Consider the following 14,050-nt stretch of genomic DNA (forward strand, 5'->3'; position numbering starts at 1 on the left):
GGAATTGTACCTAAAGGGAAAGCCTCCATGGCCAAGAGCAGTAGCGTGGGGGAATGCTGATCTCAGAAGACATTCACACTCAGTAAGGAGTAGTTTCTGTCCTGTAACTCCAGTTCTGTAGTAGGGGTATCTCTGTTATAGTCATAATCTAGTGAATAGTCCCGCCCATGTGCGTGGACCCCGGCAATCAAAAATAATCTCTTAAGTTGTCAAAATCATGCAGAAACTGCAAAGACACTTAAGAGAGAATTTAAAGACAAATAATGCAGCCTATATCCACAGGCTACACTGTCCAGTACTTCAACTAGAAATTCCACCAAAAATCACCACACACAGCCCAGCCTGCCAGTTTCTACCATAGAGAAACCTGCCTCCCCCAGTCCCAGACTCAGGAATGATAGAGAGGAAGGTAGGGACACACAAGCCCCATAGGCTGCCATTATGTGGCTTAAATAGGATACTGTGCCTTTAAGAGAACTTTCCAGACTTCTCCCAGTATCCCAGAATGCATAGCAGGTCCAACTTACTTTCAGTTCTTTTTGAAGGCGTATAAAACGCCAGACCTGCAGCATTGTTCACATGAAGAATTCTCCACCAGGGAGGAGGGAGGGCGCTTATGACTATAACAGAGATACCCCTACTACAGAACTGGAGTTACAGGACAGAAACTACTCCTTCTGTAGTAGGGGATCTCTGTGTATAGTCATAATCTAGTGAATAGAATGGCAAGCCCATCCCCACAACTAAGCGGTGGTGGAGAATAAGTACATAATGCCACTATTGTGCGAACAAATTCCGCAGCGAAGCCTGTCCAACCTGAGCGTCTGCCCTGGCGTCAGTGTCCAGGCAGTAATGTTTAGCAAAGGTATGAACCGACTTCCAAGTGGCTGCCTTGCAGATTTCAGCAATCGGCACGTTACGGAGCAGAGCCGTCGTGGCAGCTTTGCCCCTGGTGGAATGAGCCTTAGGCTTACCTCCTAAGGTCTTATTAGCTTTCTGATAACACAATTGTATGCAGGACACAATCCACCTAGAGATGGACTGCTTAGAGGTCGCAAGACCTGTCCTGACCGATCCATAATTGATAAACAACTGGTCAGACCTACGGATATCTTTGGTTTTATCCAGATAAAATTTCAACACCCTCCTAACATCCAGAGAATGGAGAGACCTCTCCGCTGGGGATGAAGGGTTCTGAAAGAACGTAGGTAAAGTTATAGTCTGGTTGACATGAAAGTCAGAAATAACCTTGGGAAGAAATTTAGGGTGAGTACGCATAACAACCTTAGCAGCATGAAATACAGTATAAGGTTCATTACAACACAACGCCTGAATTTCACTCACCCTGCGGGCCGAGGTAATGGCCACGAGGAACGCCGCCTTCCAGGACAGGTGCTGCAACGAAGCCTTATGAATAGGTTCAAAAGGTTCCTTCATCAATCTGGACAGCACCACATTCAATTCCCATGAAGGCGAGGGAAGCCTGACAGGAGGGAATACTTTCTTCAATCCTTCCAGAAAATCTTTGATCACGGGGATCTGGAAAAAGGAGGTCTGTGAAGGGCATTTCCTGTAGGCAGTCAATGCAGCCAGATGAACCTTAATGGAATGCACATTAAGGCCAGACTGCGCCAAATGTAAAAGGTAAGGAAGGATGACATCTTCCTTACAGGTCGTAGGATCATGGTTCTTAGACTGGCACCAGATACAAAACCTCTTCCACTTGTAAGCGTATGAAGTCCGAGTGGAAGGTCTCTTGGACTCCTTCAGTATGTCCATGCAATCGTCGGGCAGATTCAGATGGCCATATTGCACTCTCAGGAGCCATGCCGCCAAACTCAAAGACGAGAGGTTGGGGTGTAACATCCGTCCCCCGAACTTCGTGAGAAGGTCCGGCCTGCACGGCAACCGGATGTGAGGAAGGAGAGACCGGTGAAGTAGGTCCGTGAACCACCACTGCCTGGGCCACTCCGGGGCGATGAGGATCATCCGAGCCCTGGACCGGGCTAGCTTGATGAGCACCGCCGGAATCAGGGGAATGGGAGGAAAAGCGTACAGAAAGCTGTTCGTCCAGTCGATCCATAACGCATTCCCCAGCGTCCCTTGCTGGAAGTACCTGGAGGCGAAGTCTCTGCACTTGCTGTTTTCGGCGGTGGCGAACAAATCTACGTCTGGAGTTCCCCACCTTGCGAAGACTTCTCCTAGTACTTCGTCGTTTATGACCCATTCGTGGTTTTCCTGAAGCAGTCTGCTCAGTGCGTCCGCCTGAACATTCTGCACACCTGGTAGATGGGTGGCCGTTATCGTCAGTCCTCTGGCTAGGAGCCAGTGCCAGATCGCTTGCGCCTCCTGCGACAGACTGCGCGATCTCGAGCCCCCCTGCTTGTTGAGGTAATACATCGTGGTGGTATTGTCCGTCTGTACAAGCAGAGAGTTGGTCTGGAAGGACGGAAGAAAGGCCTTCAGCGCCAAGTGAACAGCCCTGAGTTCCAGGAAATTGATGTGATACGTGGCCTCCATCGGTGACCACGTGCCTTGAATCTGTAGAGTCCCGGAGTGCGCTCCCCATCCCAGAAGAGACGCATCCGTCACGACAGTCTGCGTGGGAATGTCCTTGTGAAAGGGAACCCCTCTGAGGAGATTCTCCGCCGAACACCACCACTTCAGGGACTGAAGAGCATGCAGCGACAGGCGAATCTTGTCGTCCCAAGATCCTTTCCTCTGATCCCACTGATCCTCCAAGCACTCCTGCAGCGGTCTCATGTGCAGCCATGCGTGCGGCGTCAGGAAGATACAAGAGGCCATCGATCCCAGTAGAGAAGACACCGTCCTCACTGTTGTAGATGGAGTCGTCACAAGAGCCTGAGCCTTCCGAAGGAGCGATAATCGTCGCTCTTCCGAAGGAGACACGCTTGCTGACAGCGTATTGATGGAGGCTCCCAAGTACTGTATGCATTGGACCGGAGTCGGGACAGACTTGGCCATGTTGATGTGCAACCCCAGCTTGTTCAAGAGAACGCACGTCTTCTGGAAGTGTGCTCGCGCTTCCGAGAAGGAGGATGCCTTGATCAGCCAATCGTCCAAGTACGGGTAGACGAACACCTTGTTCTTCCTCAGGTGTGCCGCTACCACCGCCATGCACTTCGAGAATGTCCTTGGCGCAGACTTCAGTCCGAATGGGAGTACTGTGCATTGATAGTGATTGGTGCCGACTTGGAACCGCAGGAACTTCCTGTGTTTGTGTGCAATGGGCACATGGAAGTAAGCATCCTGTAGGTCTATAGCGCAAAGCCAGTCTCCCTGTTGCAACTGAGGGTAGATCTGGTGCAACGACAGCATGCGGAACTTTTCTCTGCGAATCCACTTGTTTGCCTGTCGCAAATCCAGAATGGGCCTGAACTCGTTCTTGTCCTTCTTGCGAACCAGAAAGAACCGGGAGTACAGACCTCTTCCTCTCTGAGACAGAGGTACATCCTCTATCGCCCTTTTTCTCAACAGGATATCCGCCTCCGCCTGAAGCTCGCGCAGCTGAAACTGCGAGCTGACCGGGGGAATCGCTGGAGGAGGGCAGGTGAACCGAAGACTGTATCCATTGCAAACAATATTCAGCACCCACTTGTCCTGAGTAATTTTTCTCCACTCTGCCAGAAAAAGTTGGATGCTTCCCCCTACCGGAGTGGGTAACGGATCCGGGGGAAGTAAGTTCCTAGGGCCTAGGCCCTGCCTGGCCCTTGGGCGCCGAAGCCGACTGCTGGCCTCCTCTGCCCTTCTGCCGCTTCTGGAACGGCTTACGGAACGGCTGCTGCTGCTGCGAGTGCCCCGAAGCCTGTCCCCGGCCTCGGCCTTGCCCTCCGAACCGCCGTTGGAACGGGCGGTACTGCTTCTTGGTTTCCTTGGGCTTTTCCAGGCCCACCGCCGTCAGTGTTTCGGCCTTCGCCTTCATGCGGGCCATTTCATCATCTGCGTGCTTCCCGAAGAGGGTCTCCCCGGAAAACGGCAGATTGGCCACCCTCTGCTGCGCGTCCGGTTTCAGGGACGTCAGCCGGAGCCAGGCGTGGCGCCGTTGGTTGATCCCGTGGCAGAACCCGTGAGCAGCCAACAGGGAAGAGTCCGCAGCCGCGCTGATTATCTGGTTGGCCACCAGCATCCCCTCACTCAGGACCTCCATGAAGTCTTCACGCTGCTCCCGAGGTAGATGCTCCGCAAAGCGCTCGAGGGAGTCCCAGAGGGCGCGGTCGTAACGCCCCAACAGAGCCGTGGCACTCGCCGCTTTCATGGATGTCGCGGAAGTCCCACAGATTTTACGCCCCGCCGAGTCCATCCACCTAGACTCCTTGTCCGGGGGAACCGTGGAGGTCGGGGTGGTGGAGTGCTGCTTGCGGGCCGCCGTGACGATGACGGAGTCAGGCGGAGGCTCCGCTCTCAAGAAGGCCGGATCCGAGTCGGGAGCCCGGTATTTCTTCAGTAGTCTGGACGGGGCCGCCCTCGTCACAGCCGGGGTGAGAAACAGCGCCATAGCCGGTTCTTCCAAGCCCGGCACCAAGGGCAGGAGGGGACGAGACATGTGCCTCTGATGTAGAGTCTCGAAAATGACGGACGTCTTCGGAGTAGGCACTGTCAGTGTAATGCCTAGCTTCGCCGCGCCCCTCAACAGGACGTCTTGAAAGGCAACCAGGTCATCTATCGGGGACACCCTGGTGTCCGGCGACCCCGACAGCGTAGGTGAATAGTCCCTGGTCCCAGACGATCTCGTGCGGGAGCGAGATTCGCGCCTCCTATGGCGGTGTCTCGACCTCGTGGAAGATCTGCGCCTAGAGCGAGAACGAGACCTGCCAGCTCTAGGGCGCTCCTTCGGTTTGCGAGGAGGGGTCTTCCGTGGCTTCTCACGGGGACTCTTTGGATCCTCCTGGGGCTTCGGTTTCGGGGTCCCCTTGGGAGGAACAGGCAGTGACGGCAGTGAAGCGGACCTCGGCGGAGGCACCACCGGCCGTGGGGCGGGCCCATGCGGAGGGAACGGAGGTGGAGCAGGATCCTCCGTAGGAAGTGGTGGCACGGGCGGAGGGTCCTCCTTCGGTACGGGTGGAGGAGGAGGAGTCCCGGGTCGAGATGGAGTGTACACTTCCGAGTACACCGAGCCCGGTGAACCTTTAGGGGACGGGTGCGGAGATCCATCCCCATCCGCAGGCGACCTCTTCCTCTTGCGTCCACTGGAAGTGGCGTGACTCCTGGGGCTAGAGCCCCCTCTGCGTCGTTTGGGAGAGGGAGACCTACTCCTCGACGCTGACCGCTGTCTGCTGGACGCAGAACGACGCTTTTCCGGCGTCGAACGGCGCTTCCTGGACTCCGGCGTCGAACGTCGTCCCCTCGACGTCGACCCTCTCATCCTCGGCGTCGAACGTCGACTCCTCGACGTCGATCCCCTCTTGCGCGACCTCTCACGTCGTCCTCTCGACGTCGGGCGGTCCGCCCTCGGCGTCGATCGCCGTCGTCGTCTTGATGTTCCCGACGTCGAGGAGCCCCTCGACGTCGATGTCGCCTCGACGACGATCGGCGGTGTCGCCTCGACGACGACCGACGGTGTCGCCTCGACGGCGAGCGTCGGTGCCGCTTCGACGGCGAGCGCCGATGCACGTCCCTGCGCCTTCGGCGTCGGTATGAAGACCTCGACGTCGACGAAGACGATGACGTCGACGGCGGCTTCGACGTCGGCTTCTCCTTCGCCGTCGAGTCGTCGCGCCGTCTCGACCCGGAGCCCCGGGGAGACGGGGAGCACGCCGTCGTCATCCCTCTCGACGCCGCCGTCGAAGCCTTCGACGTCGACGGAGAATGGGATCGTTGGCTGGACTTCCTGCCCCCGGGGAGCCCCCCAGGGGCCTCAGCAGAGGCAGAGGGATCCATCCCAGGCTGCCCAGACCCACCTGCAGCACGTTGGCGCCTATCCTCCAGGCCAGCCAGCCTGATCTTCAATCTGTCCCTGAGTGTCCTAGCAGAAAGTTGCTGGCAGATCACACACTCCTCAGGGCCATGATCTTCTGGAAGGCACACGATGCAGACATCATGGGGGTCGCTTTTGGCCTTCTTCCTCTCACATGCTGGGCACTTAACAAAAAGGCCAGGCATTTCGGAGCCCCAAAACGCCTAAAAAACAGCACAAGGGTGAGAAGAGAACACCAAGCAGTATCACAGCACTTTTAAAAGTCAAAAAGTGCAAAAACGAATTCAATAAACCCTTGAAAAAGGGAGAGCTCAATGCCAGGGTCCTGTAAGCAGGAGCCGGAAAAAAGAACTGAAAGTAAGTTGGACCTGCTATGCATTCTGGGATACTGGGAGAAGTCTGGAAAGTTCTCTTAAAGGCACAGTATCCTATTTAAGCCACATAATGGCAGCCTATGGGGCTTGTCTGTCCCTACCTTCCTCTCTATCATTCCTGAGTCTGGGACTGGGGGAGGCAGGTTTCTCTATGGTAGAAACTGGCAGGCTGGGCTGTGTGTGGTGATTTTTGGTGGAATTTCTAGTTGAAGTACTGGACAGTGTAGCCTGTGGATATAGGCTGCATTATTTGTCTTTAAATTCTCTCTTAAGTGTCTTTGCAGTTTCTGCATGATTTTGACAACTTAAGAGATTATTTTTGATTGCCGGGGTCCACGCACATGGGCGGGACTATTCACTAGATTATGACTATACACAGAGATCCCCTACTACAGAAACTATTTGCATATTTGACAAGCCTAGATCGAAGTTAGCTTTGTACTGTAATTTTCTTTTTGAATCGTGAAGACATTTCTGGATAGACTGAGCTTCGACAGAGGCTCCATGAGCAAAATTAAAATTGCACTAACTGCAATTTTGTGAATCATACCTATTGCCACATTTACATAATGTTCCTTGTTGGAAAACCGTCCCGAAAAGGAAGAGTTTTTAAAGGAAAATTTTTCGTATAATATATGAGTGAGAGAATTATGCCAAAATGCATGGTTTAAAGATTTTTCACCCCTGCAAAACAGTAAAAAAAATAACAAAACAAAAAAACGTTAATTAATTTAACAAAGTTTTTATCAAATATTCACACGCCTGGCAACAGCCAATGTTGCAGATTTCCTACTCCCTAGCATAGAAAATGTGCAACTTAGACTGGAGATGGTTACTAATTCAGAGTTAATTTCTCATGCTCACTTCATTATTTATTTATCTACTTTCTTGGGTAGAATGGGTTAAACTGAGAAGACACCAATGTAAATAGCTCTAGCCAACTGGATTAACTAAGGAGAGTACAAATTATATCATTACTTACTCTTGTGCAGGTAGGTTTCGAGTTTCACTGAAAGCTAAGAAAAGGAGAGGATCATGGTGACGCTAATTTTGTTCTATACCTTCCCATCTAAGTTCAAGGCAGATGGTCTTTTATTGCCTGCTAAAAAGTGTGGAGAGGAGTTAAACAATTCAAGATTATGCTTTCAATTTAGACATGCTTTAAAGGACCACAGACTCCGAATTCGATTTTTGTGGATTTTTTATAAGGCCAAAAATAATTGAATATAAACACACCTCAATATCAGAGTATGTAGATACATAAAAATCAATACAGAGCCGAGTCTACGTATATAATTCATTCGGCATAAAAGGCATAATATAATGAACTCCAAAATCAAAATACAACAAAGGATAGAAGCTAAGTCCAATTCTCTTTTCATTTGAGAGAAAAACAAAAGTATCTTTCCCTACTCTGCTCTAAATGAGAGTCCTACCTATTTCCCCAATATCCTATCCCAAAGGTGTCAGCACGTGTTGACTTCCTAAGAAGTACTCACGTCAAATGGGTCTGATAGCTTATAGTTATGGAGCTCGCTCTAAGATGCTCCTTCTCCTCCGAAATAAGCAGAGGTCTCTCGAATCTGTCCCTGCGCATCATACACAACGACGATGTGCAACCCACAATACGTCACATGGTACACTTTTCCAGTTACACCATCTTTCAGTAAGTTTCCATAGAAGCTTTAATTAATTTGACTCTTATTCCAGTGGCCTTGGATCCCAGATAGGCCAGACACAAAAGGCGTCCTTCCTTCTCGACTTTCAGACTTCTTCAAAGACATTCCGGGTATCTCCTTAAATCTAAGAATAACGAGGTCAAATTCCTGCACTTGCAGTAGGATGAGAACATACTGTCTTCGAGCACAAAAAGGATTCATTTAACTATGATTCTTGAGCAACCAAGGAGAAACGAAACTCAAAACAACCTACAGTTTGGGGCTACAATTCAGTCAACTTAAAATAAATACGAATTACATTACACAAGTATATTTCATCCTGCACGTTACATATACAGGAATTGTAAGTTCCTTTAATACATACAAAGGTCTACTTATGTGCACACTACATTTTAAGGCTAGTATAACTCGAATAAATGCATCTTAATAATCATGAAACACTGCAAACAATAAAAACACATGTGAGTGCTTTTAAACTATGAGTATAGTGCACCCATACAATTTAGAGTGCTATAAGCGCTCTATCAATCAGTACAAGTGAAGATTTTTACGTGACACCCGAGAAGGATCTAATTTAGCTAGCCAGTTTATTTAAATGGCTTAGAAAAAGGAGTGATTTACTCATTACTCACTCTTATTTTCAAACACCTTACCTATAATGACAGCAAACTAGATGAGTATTTATTTTTTGTCAAATCTGTTTATTGGCATTTTGTTTGATTTTACATTTGCAATATACAGTATAGGGATCAATTAGCGTATCACTGCATTCCGGTCTCGCCGGCTCATCATACATTTGTCTCAGATCTATACAGTAGAAAACATGTTACTGCGCTGACAAGGTCACATGATTGAGGGTCATGCGCTTAGATATGGCTGGTGCGTGAAGGGCCCGGTCAGACTCCCTCCGCATACGTTTAGGGCTATCCGGTGTTACAGTCCCGCAGAGTAACATGTATTTAGGGTGGATCTCTTCACTGTGCACTTGCGCCCAGAAGTGACATTTATTCAACCATAATATAACAAGTCAATCCATAAACAGTATTCAAACAAAAGCGGCTAATCGCTGACAGGCACATGTACTCATACTCCCCCTCCCTTCCTTTTCCCCCCCGCTCCCCCCACAGCGCCCACCCACAGGTATAACTACATCTACAAATAAATACATAGATGTGCATCACATGTCTACGGATCTAAAGGCTAGAAAACGGCATGACAGGTTAACTGAGTAGTAAGACATCACACGGTGCGGTCCAGAACCCCTATCCGTCCACTCAGGTCATTACAGCAGCTGAATCCCTGGTCCCCCCCGGCAGCCGCAGGGCATCAAGCACATGTTTCCACCGTTACGCCATAGGTTCCTTTCGGAGCCCTATCGTTTCCTCCCTCCGTATTGCTATCCATTCTGCCCGGGCCCACGCCTGAAGTGAGAGGACCTATGCCTGCGCCACTGGCGGATCACGCGCCTTCCACCTCTTCGTGAGGAAGCGCTTCGCCACCACCAAGCCTAGGTCTAAAAAGCGGGAGGTTGCCTTATCTTTGGGTGGCCTCTTGAATTGGTGCAGGATGTACTCAGGCAAAGGGGATGTTGCGACCCGTGCACACCCCCAGCATTTCACCTATCTCTTCCCAGTAAGCACCCAACCTGGGACAGGTCCATACCTAATGCCTACGTCCAGGCCGTCGCATCTAGGGCAGGACGCGTCAGTGCGGTGAAAGTACTTATTCATTTGCTCAGGCGTTAGGTAGGCTCTATGTACGATGAAGAGTTGTATCTGACGGAAGCGCGCATTCCGGGGAATACGCGTCAGGCTTTTGAAAACTCTGCGTGGACTCTTAGCGATGCGGTAAACCAACGGACCAGATGCCTGCCCCTCCCCATAACATGCAGGTACTGTATTGTCAAGTGCTGCTCGGGCTCTGTCTCCAGGTCGCCCCATTTGGCCGCCATATGTGCGACGAGCGAGTGATGTAGCAGAAACCCCCGGGGGGCAGCCCGTCCTCAGATACTAGTGTCTCGTAGGCCACCAGTGTTCCGTCTCTGAAGATATTACCCAGCGTTTGGACGTCCACGTCCTTCCACTGCTCCAGCATAGGGTGAGTAATAGCCCCCCGCTCACTGGTGAGGGACAGGGCTCTTCGGAAGCATTTGTATGCCACCACCAGCAGCGGCGGGTGTAGCTTCCCGGGTGCCGTTAGCGGGTGAAAAGGCATGATGACACGGCGCAAGGAGTATGGCGGCTCAGTCATGGCAGTGTCTTCCCTTCCCTTATCCGCCAGCCAGCGGGCAATCCACTGTAGCTGTGCCGCCAGATACTAGTGTTCAAAGCAAGGGGCGGCGAGCCCTCCCCTGTCAGCTGGCAGAAAGAGTTTCGTCAGCGCCAGCCGGTGCCGAGACGTGCCCCAGATGAAGTCCCGCAGGACCGCGTTAAGTTTTGAGAAGAAGGAGGCCGGGATGAACAGATGGAGGTTGACAAAATAGTAGAGGAGCCTGGGGAGCATTACCATTTTGGCCAGAGCTACCCTGTCCGTGATTGTCAGCGGGAGCGTGGACCAAAAGGTTATCTGAGACCTGAGCGCGGTCACCGCCCGCCCCAGATTACCATCAAACAGGTCAGCTGGTTGTCGATAGATCTGGATCCCCAGGTACTTAAAAGTGTCTGCTTGCCAACGAACTCTGGTGCCTCCCAGACTGTACTCTGGGTCCTCCACTCTGCCATCGAATGCATATAAACAGGACTTGGCCGCGTTTACCCGGAACCCCGAAATGTCTGCGAATTGACTTAGCAGCTGTGCCAGCTGCTCCGGAATGCAGGCCACGTCGCACACAAAAACCAGCAGGTCATCAGCAAAGACAGAAACCTGGTGCGCTGCGTCCCCCAGGGGAGTTCCCGCATCTAGGGCCTGACGCAATGCTGCCGCCAGAGGCTCCTTTGCCAGCGCAAACAGTAGGGGCGACAGGGGACAGCCTTGCCTAGTGCCCCTGCCCACCGCCACCTCCTCGGAGATGTAGGGGCCCAGCCGCACTCGTATACAGAGTTTTTGTAGAGAAGGTCTACTATCCGGAGGAATTCTACGTCAAACCCATAGCGCATTAATACTGCTGCCAAGTACCCCCACTCGAGGCAGTCAAAAGCCTTTTCTAGGTCGAGTATTAGGCACCCCGCTCTGGGCCACTTCTTGGGCGCCTCTGCCGCTATCCGAAAGAACCTTCTAAGGTTCAAAGATGTGGACCGTGCTGGCACGAATCCATTTTGGTCAGCATGAACAAGGGGCGGGACCACTGGCGCCAGCCTTTCAGCGAGCAGCTTCGCTAGGATTTTGTAGTCTACATTGAGCATCGCCAAAGGCCTGTATGAACCCAATTGCATTGAGTCTCTATCTGGCTTGGGCAATGAGACCAGAAAAGCCTCCCTCATGGACGAAGGTAGTGAGCCCTCATCTATTGCTTCATTACACATGCGAAGAAGGAAGGGCGCCAAGGTGTCTTTGTAGGCTTTATAGTATTCGGCTGGCAGCCCATCGGGGCCCGGCGTCTTCCCGGTCGCCAGAGTCCGTATCGCATCTCCCACCTCTTCCAGTGTGACAGGCGCATTGAGGGTGCACTGATGTTCTTCCGAGTCCACAGGCAAGGTGACCAAGTCAAGGAAGATCCCCAGTGCTTGTCTAGGACCGACTCCACGAGCCCTATACAGTTGTGCATAGTGCCCAATCAGGGCCTGATGGATCTCTCGTTGCGTGTAAACAACCGGTCCCTCCACTGTTTGAAGGGCTCCTATTGGGATGCCGCGACTCTCCCTTTGTATCAGCCAGGCCAGTAGCCGATCGGCCCTGTCGGCCTTGGAATGCGTGCGAGCCGCGTGCGCAGCGTAGTTATGACACCGCAGTTGCTCCATGAGAGTTGCATGTTTGGCTCTCAGATCTCTTAGCATGCATGTGTGTTCCCCAGCCTCCTCACCCTCCTTCTCGTGCTGTATGAGCTCCCTCTCTAGGCGCATGAGCTCGGTGGACAGCGTTCTGCGTATGTTCCATGACTCTCCCATGCAGTGTCCCCTAATGGCTACTTTATGCGCATCCCATTCCAACGCAGCACTATGCGCAGATCCCTCATTAACCTCAAAGTAGTCAAGGACAGCAGTAACTAGATGAGTATTTATGATGTGAGGGTAAACTATTGCTCATTACTAGATTTTCATATAGCTTAGATCTAATTAATGAAGCACTGTAATGGTGGAAAAATTGGTTCTTTTGCCCTAACACAGAACAAAGACTACATAGCTTTGGAACATATGATTCTGTGGAAACAAATGTATGTGGTGCAGCATAAATACTTACCCACATAAAAACAGACAATCAAAAAGGCTATATTTATCCTCTGTACCATCTATCATCCTTCATCTTAAAAACCCTGAAAAGCCCGCCAGCCCCCCACACCTTCTCCCATTTCTTGGGGCATCCCCTATTATGATACACCACTCGTTCTTCTCTCTGTTGAAGAATTCTTGCCAACAGGTTAAAGAGAAAGGTTTCACCAATTTGTTTTACAAACAGCTCACATATAACAAACAGTGAGCAACTCGATTTGGCCATGAAATCTCTGCAACTACAAAGCTGAGCATCAGTTCAGTTTTAATCTCCTCAATTCAATTTATGTGGCTGAAAAAGTCAAACAGGGTGAAGATGGCCCTTAATGTAAATACCATGCATTATATTCTAAAAAGTTCAACAACCCAAACAAAAGAAAAAATGGAACATACCTGTTTTGTTAATCAACCAGTATGGTGCAGAGATGAATATCTTTAAGGACCCTTCAGCTCGGCATACAATGCGGATCGTCAAATTTAGCTGTCGTTTGTTAACATCATATACTCTCATTCTCACCATGTAGTTTTGTGTACCAGGGGGGATAAGCAACTCTTTGCAGTCCTGGAAGTTTTCTAAAGAAACCCCTGTTAAAATAAAACACACAAATAATATCCTATGTATAGCAGGGCCAATAAATTAGATTTTTTTTCTAGCTTGAGATTTAAAAAATAATTTTAGTGGATTTCCTTTGACTATTTTGGGTATAGGAAGTTACATCTCCCTGGATGAACTAAAACACTTTTATTGAAACTAAAAGGACAAGCAAACCAAAAAGAGTTTGTACAAAAAGGTGGGATCTCAAGATCAAAAGCAGACAATTAGAATGTAAATGACAAACAGAACATTGCCCGTCTATGGGGAGCGGCGGCACCACCAACACTGGGTGCCTGGAAGGCAGATCTGGACTGGTGTATGGTACAAGAGAAGACGGTATATGTAGCACCTGGCTACCCTCGAAAATGGATAGCAATCTGGACTAAGTGGAACACTTATGGTGGGAATATTTGTGAGCCCCCAACTGTCCCCGCCCTGGACGAACAGCTATCGCCTTGATATGTAGGATAAGTGAACCGTATATCCCACATCTGTGCACCCTTATATACTATGTAATTATTTGACTCTGAGATATGTGTAACTGCTACAGCCAATGAAGAATTGTTAGCGATGACCGAACCCTTCCCTTTCTTGTGTAATAAAAACAGATTAAAAAAAAAATAATGTCAATGACAATTGAATATCTTGCAGATACTTAAACCCATAATCTTTCACTTAAAAAGAAATCACCACACCTGACCCTCTTCATATATAATTTATACACAACAATTTGCGAAGAACCTTGTTAATATTTAGGCTGCCTCATTCTCATTTCAATTCTGTTTAAGTTCAGATTACAGAGGATGAACACACCCCTTTACTGATGCAATAACTGTTGTCTTTGTGTTGCCAAGGGTCTAGCATTTTTCTTTTGCAGAATGTGCCCCCAATCCTGTTCACTGTCTACATGGCCCTGCAGTTTCAGTTGTATGCTCTCTTTTTAGCAAAGGCATAATCCTTGGCAGACATACCACTGTATACTTGACAAGTTAGCAAATGCAACTATCTTTTTAAGTAACACAAGCTACAACACCATATTCAAAATTACCTTTTGATAACAGATATGAATCTTCCATTTCTCTCTGACCAGTTTCATATTTACA

General features: G+C 49.9%; 1 protein-coding gene across 2 annotated transcripts in view; it reads right to left on the reverse strand.

Annotated features, from left to right (window-relative positions):
• The window catches only part of VPS13D (vacuolar protein sorting 13 homolog D), a 2,754,556-nt gene that overhangs the window by 916,187 nt on the left and 1,824,319 nt on the right, over positions 1–14,050 (reverse strand). For both annotated transcript variants that reach the window (XM_086921894.1, XM_086921893.1), the window contains exon 48: positions 12,746–12,937. In XM_086921894.1, coding sequence (XP_086778020.1) covers positions 12,746–12,937 — 192 coding nt within the window. The remainder of the gene's footprint in view (positions 1–12,745; positions 12,938–14,050) is intronic.

The sequence above is a fragment of the Lissotriton vulgaris genome, chromosome 5 (assembly GCF_964263255.1).
Source record: "Lissotriton vulgaris chromosome 5, aLisVul1.2, whole genome shotgun sequence".
In the NCBI taxonomy this organism is placed as follows: Eukaryota; Metazoa; Chordata; class Amphibia; order Caudata; family Salamandridae; genus Lissotriton; species Lissotriton vulgaris.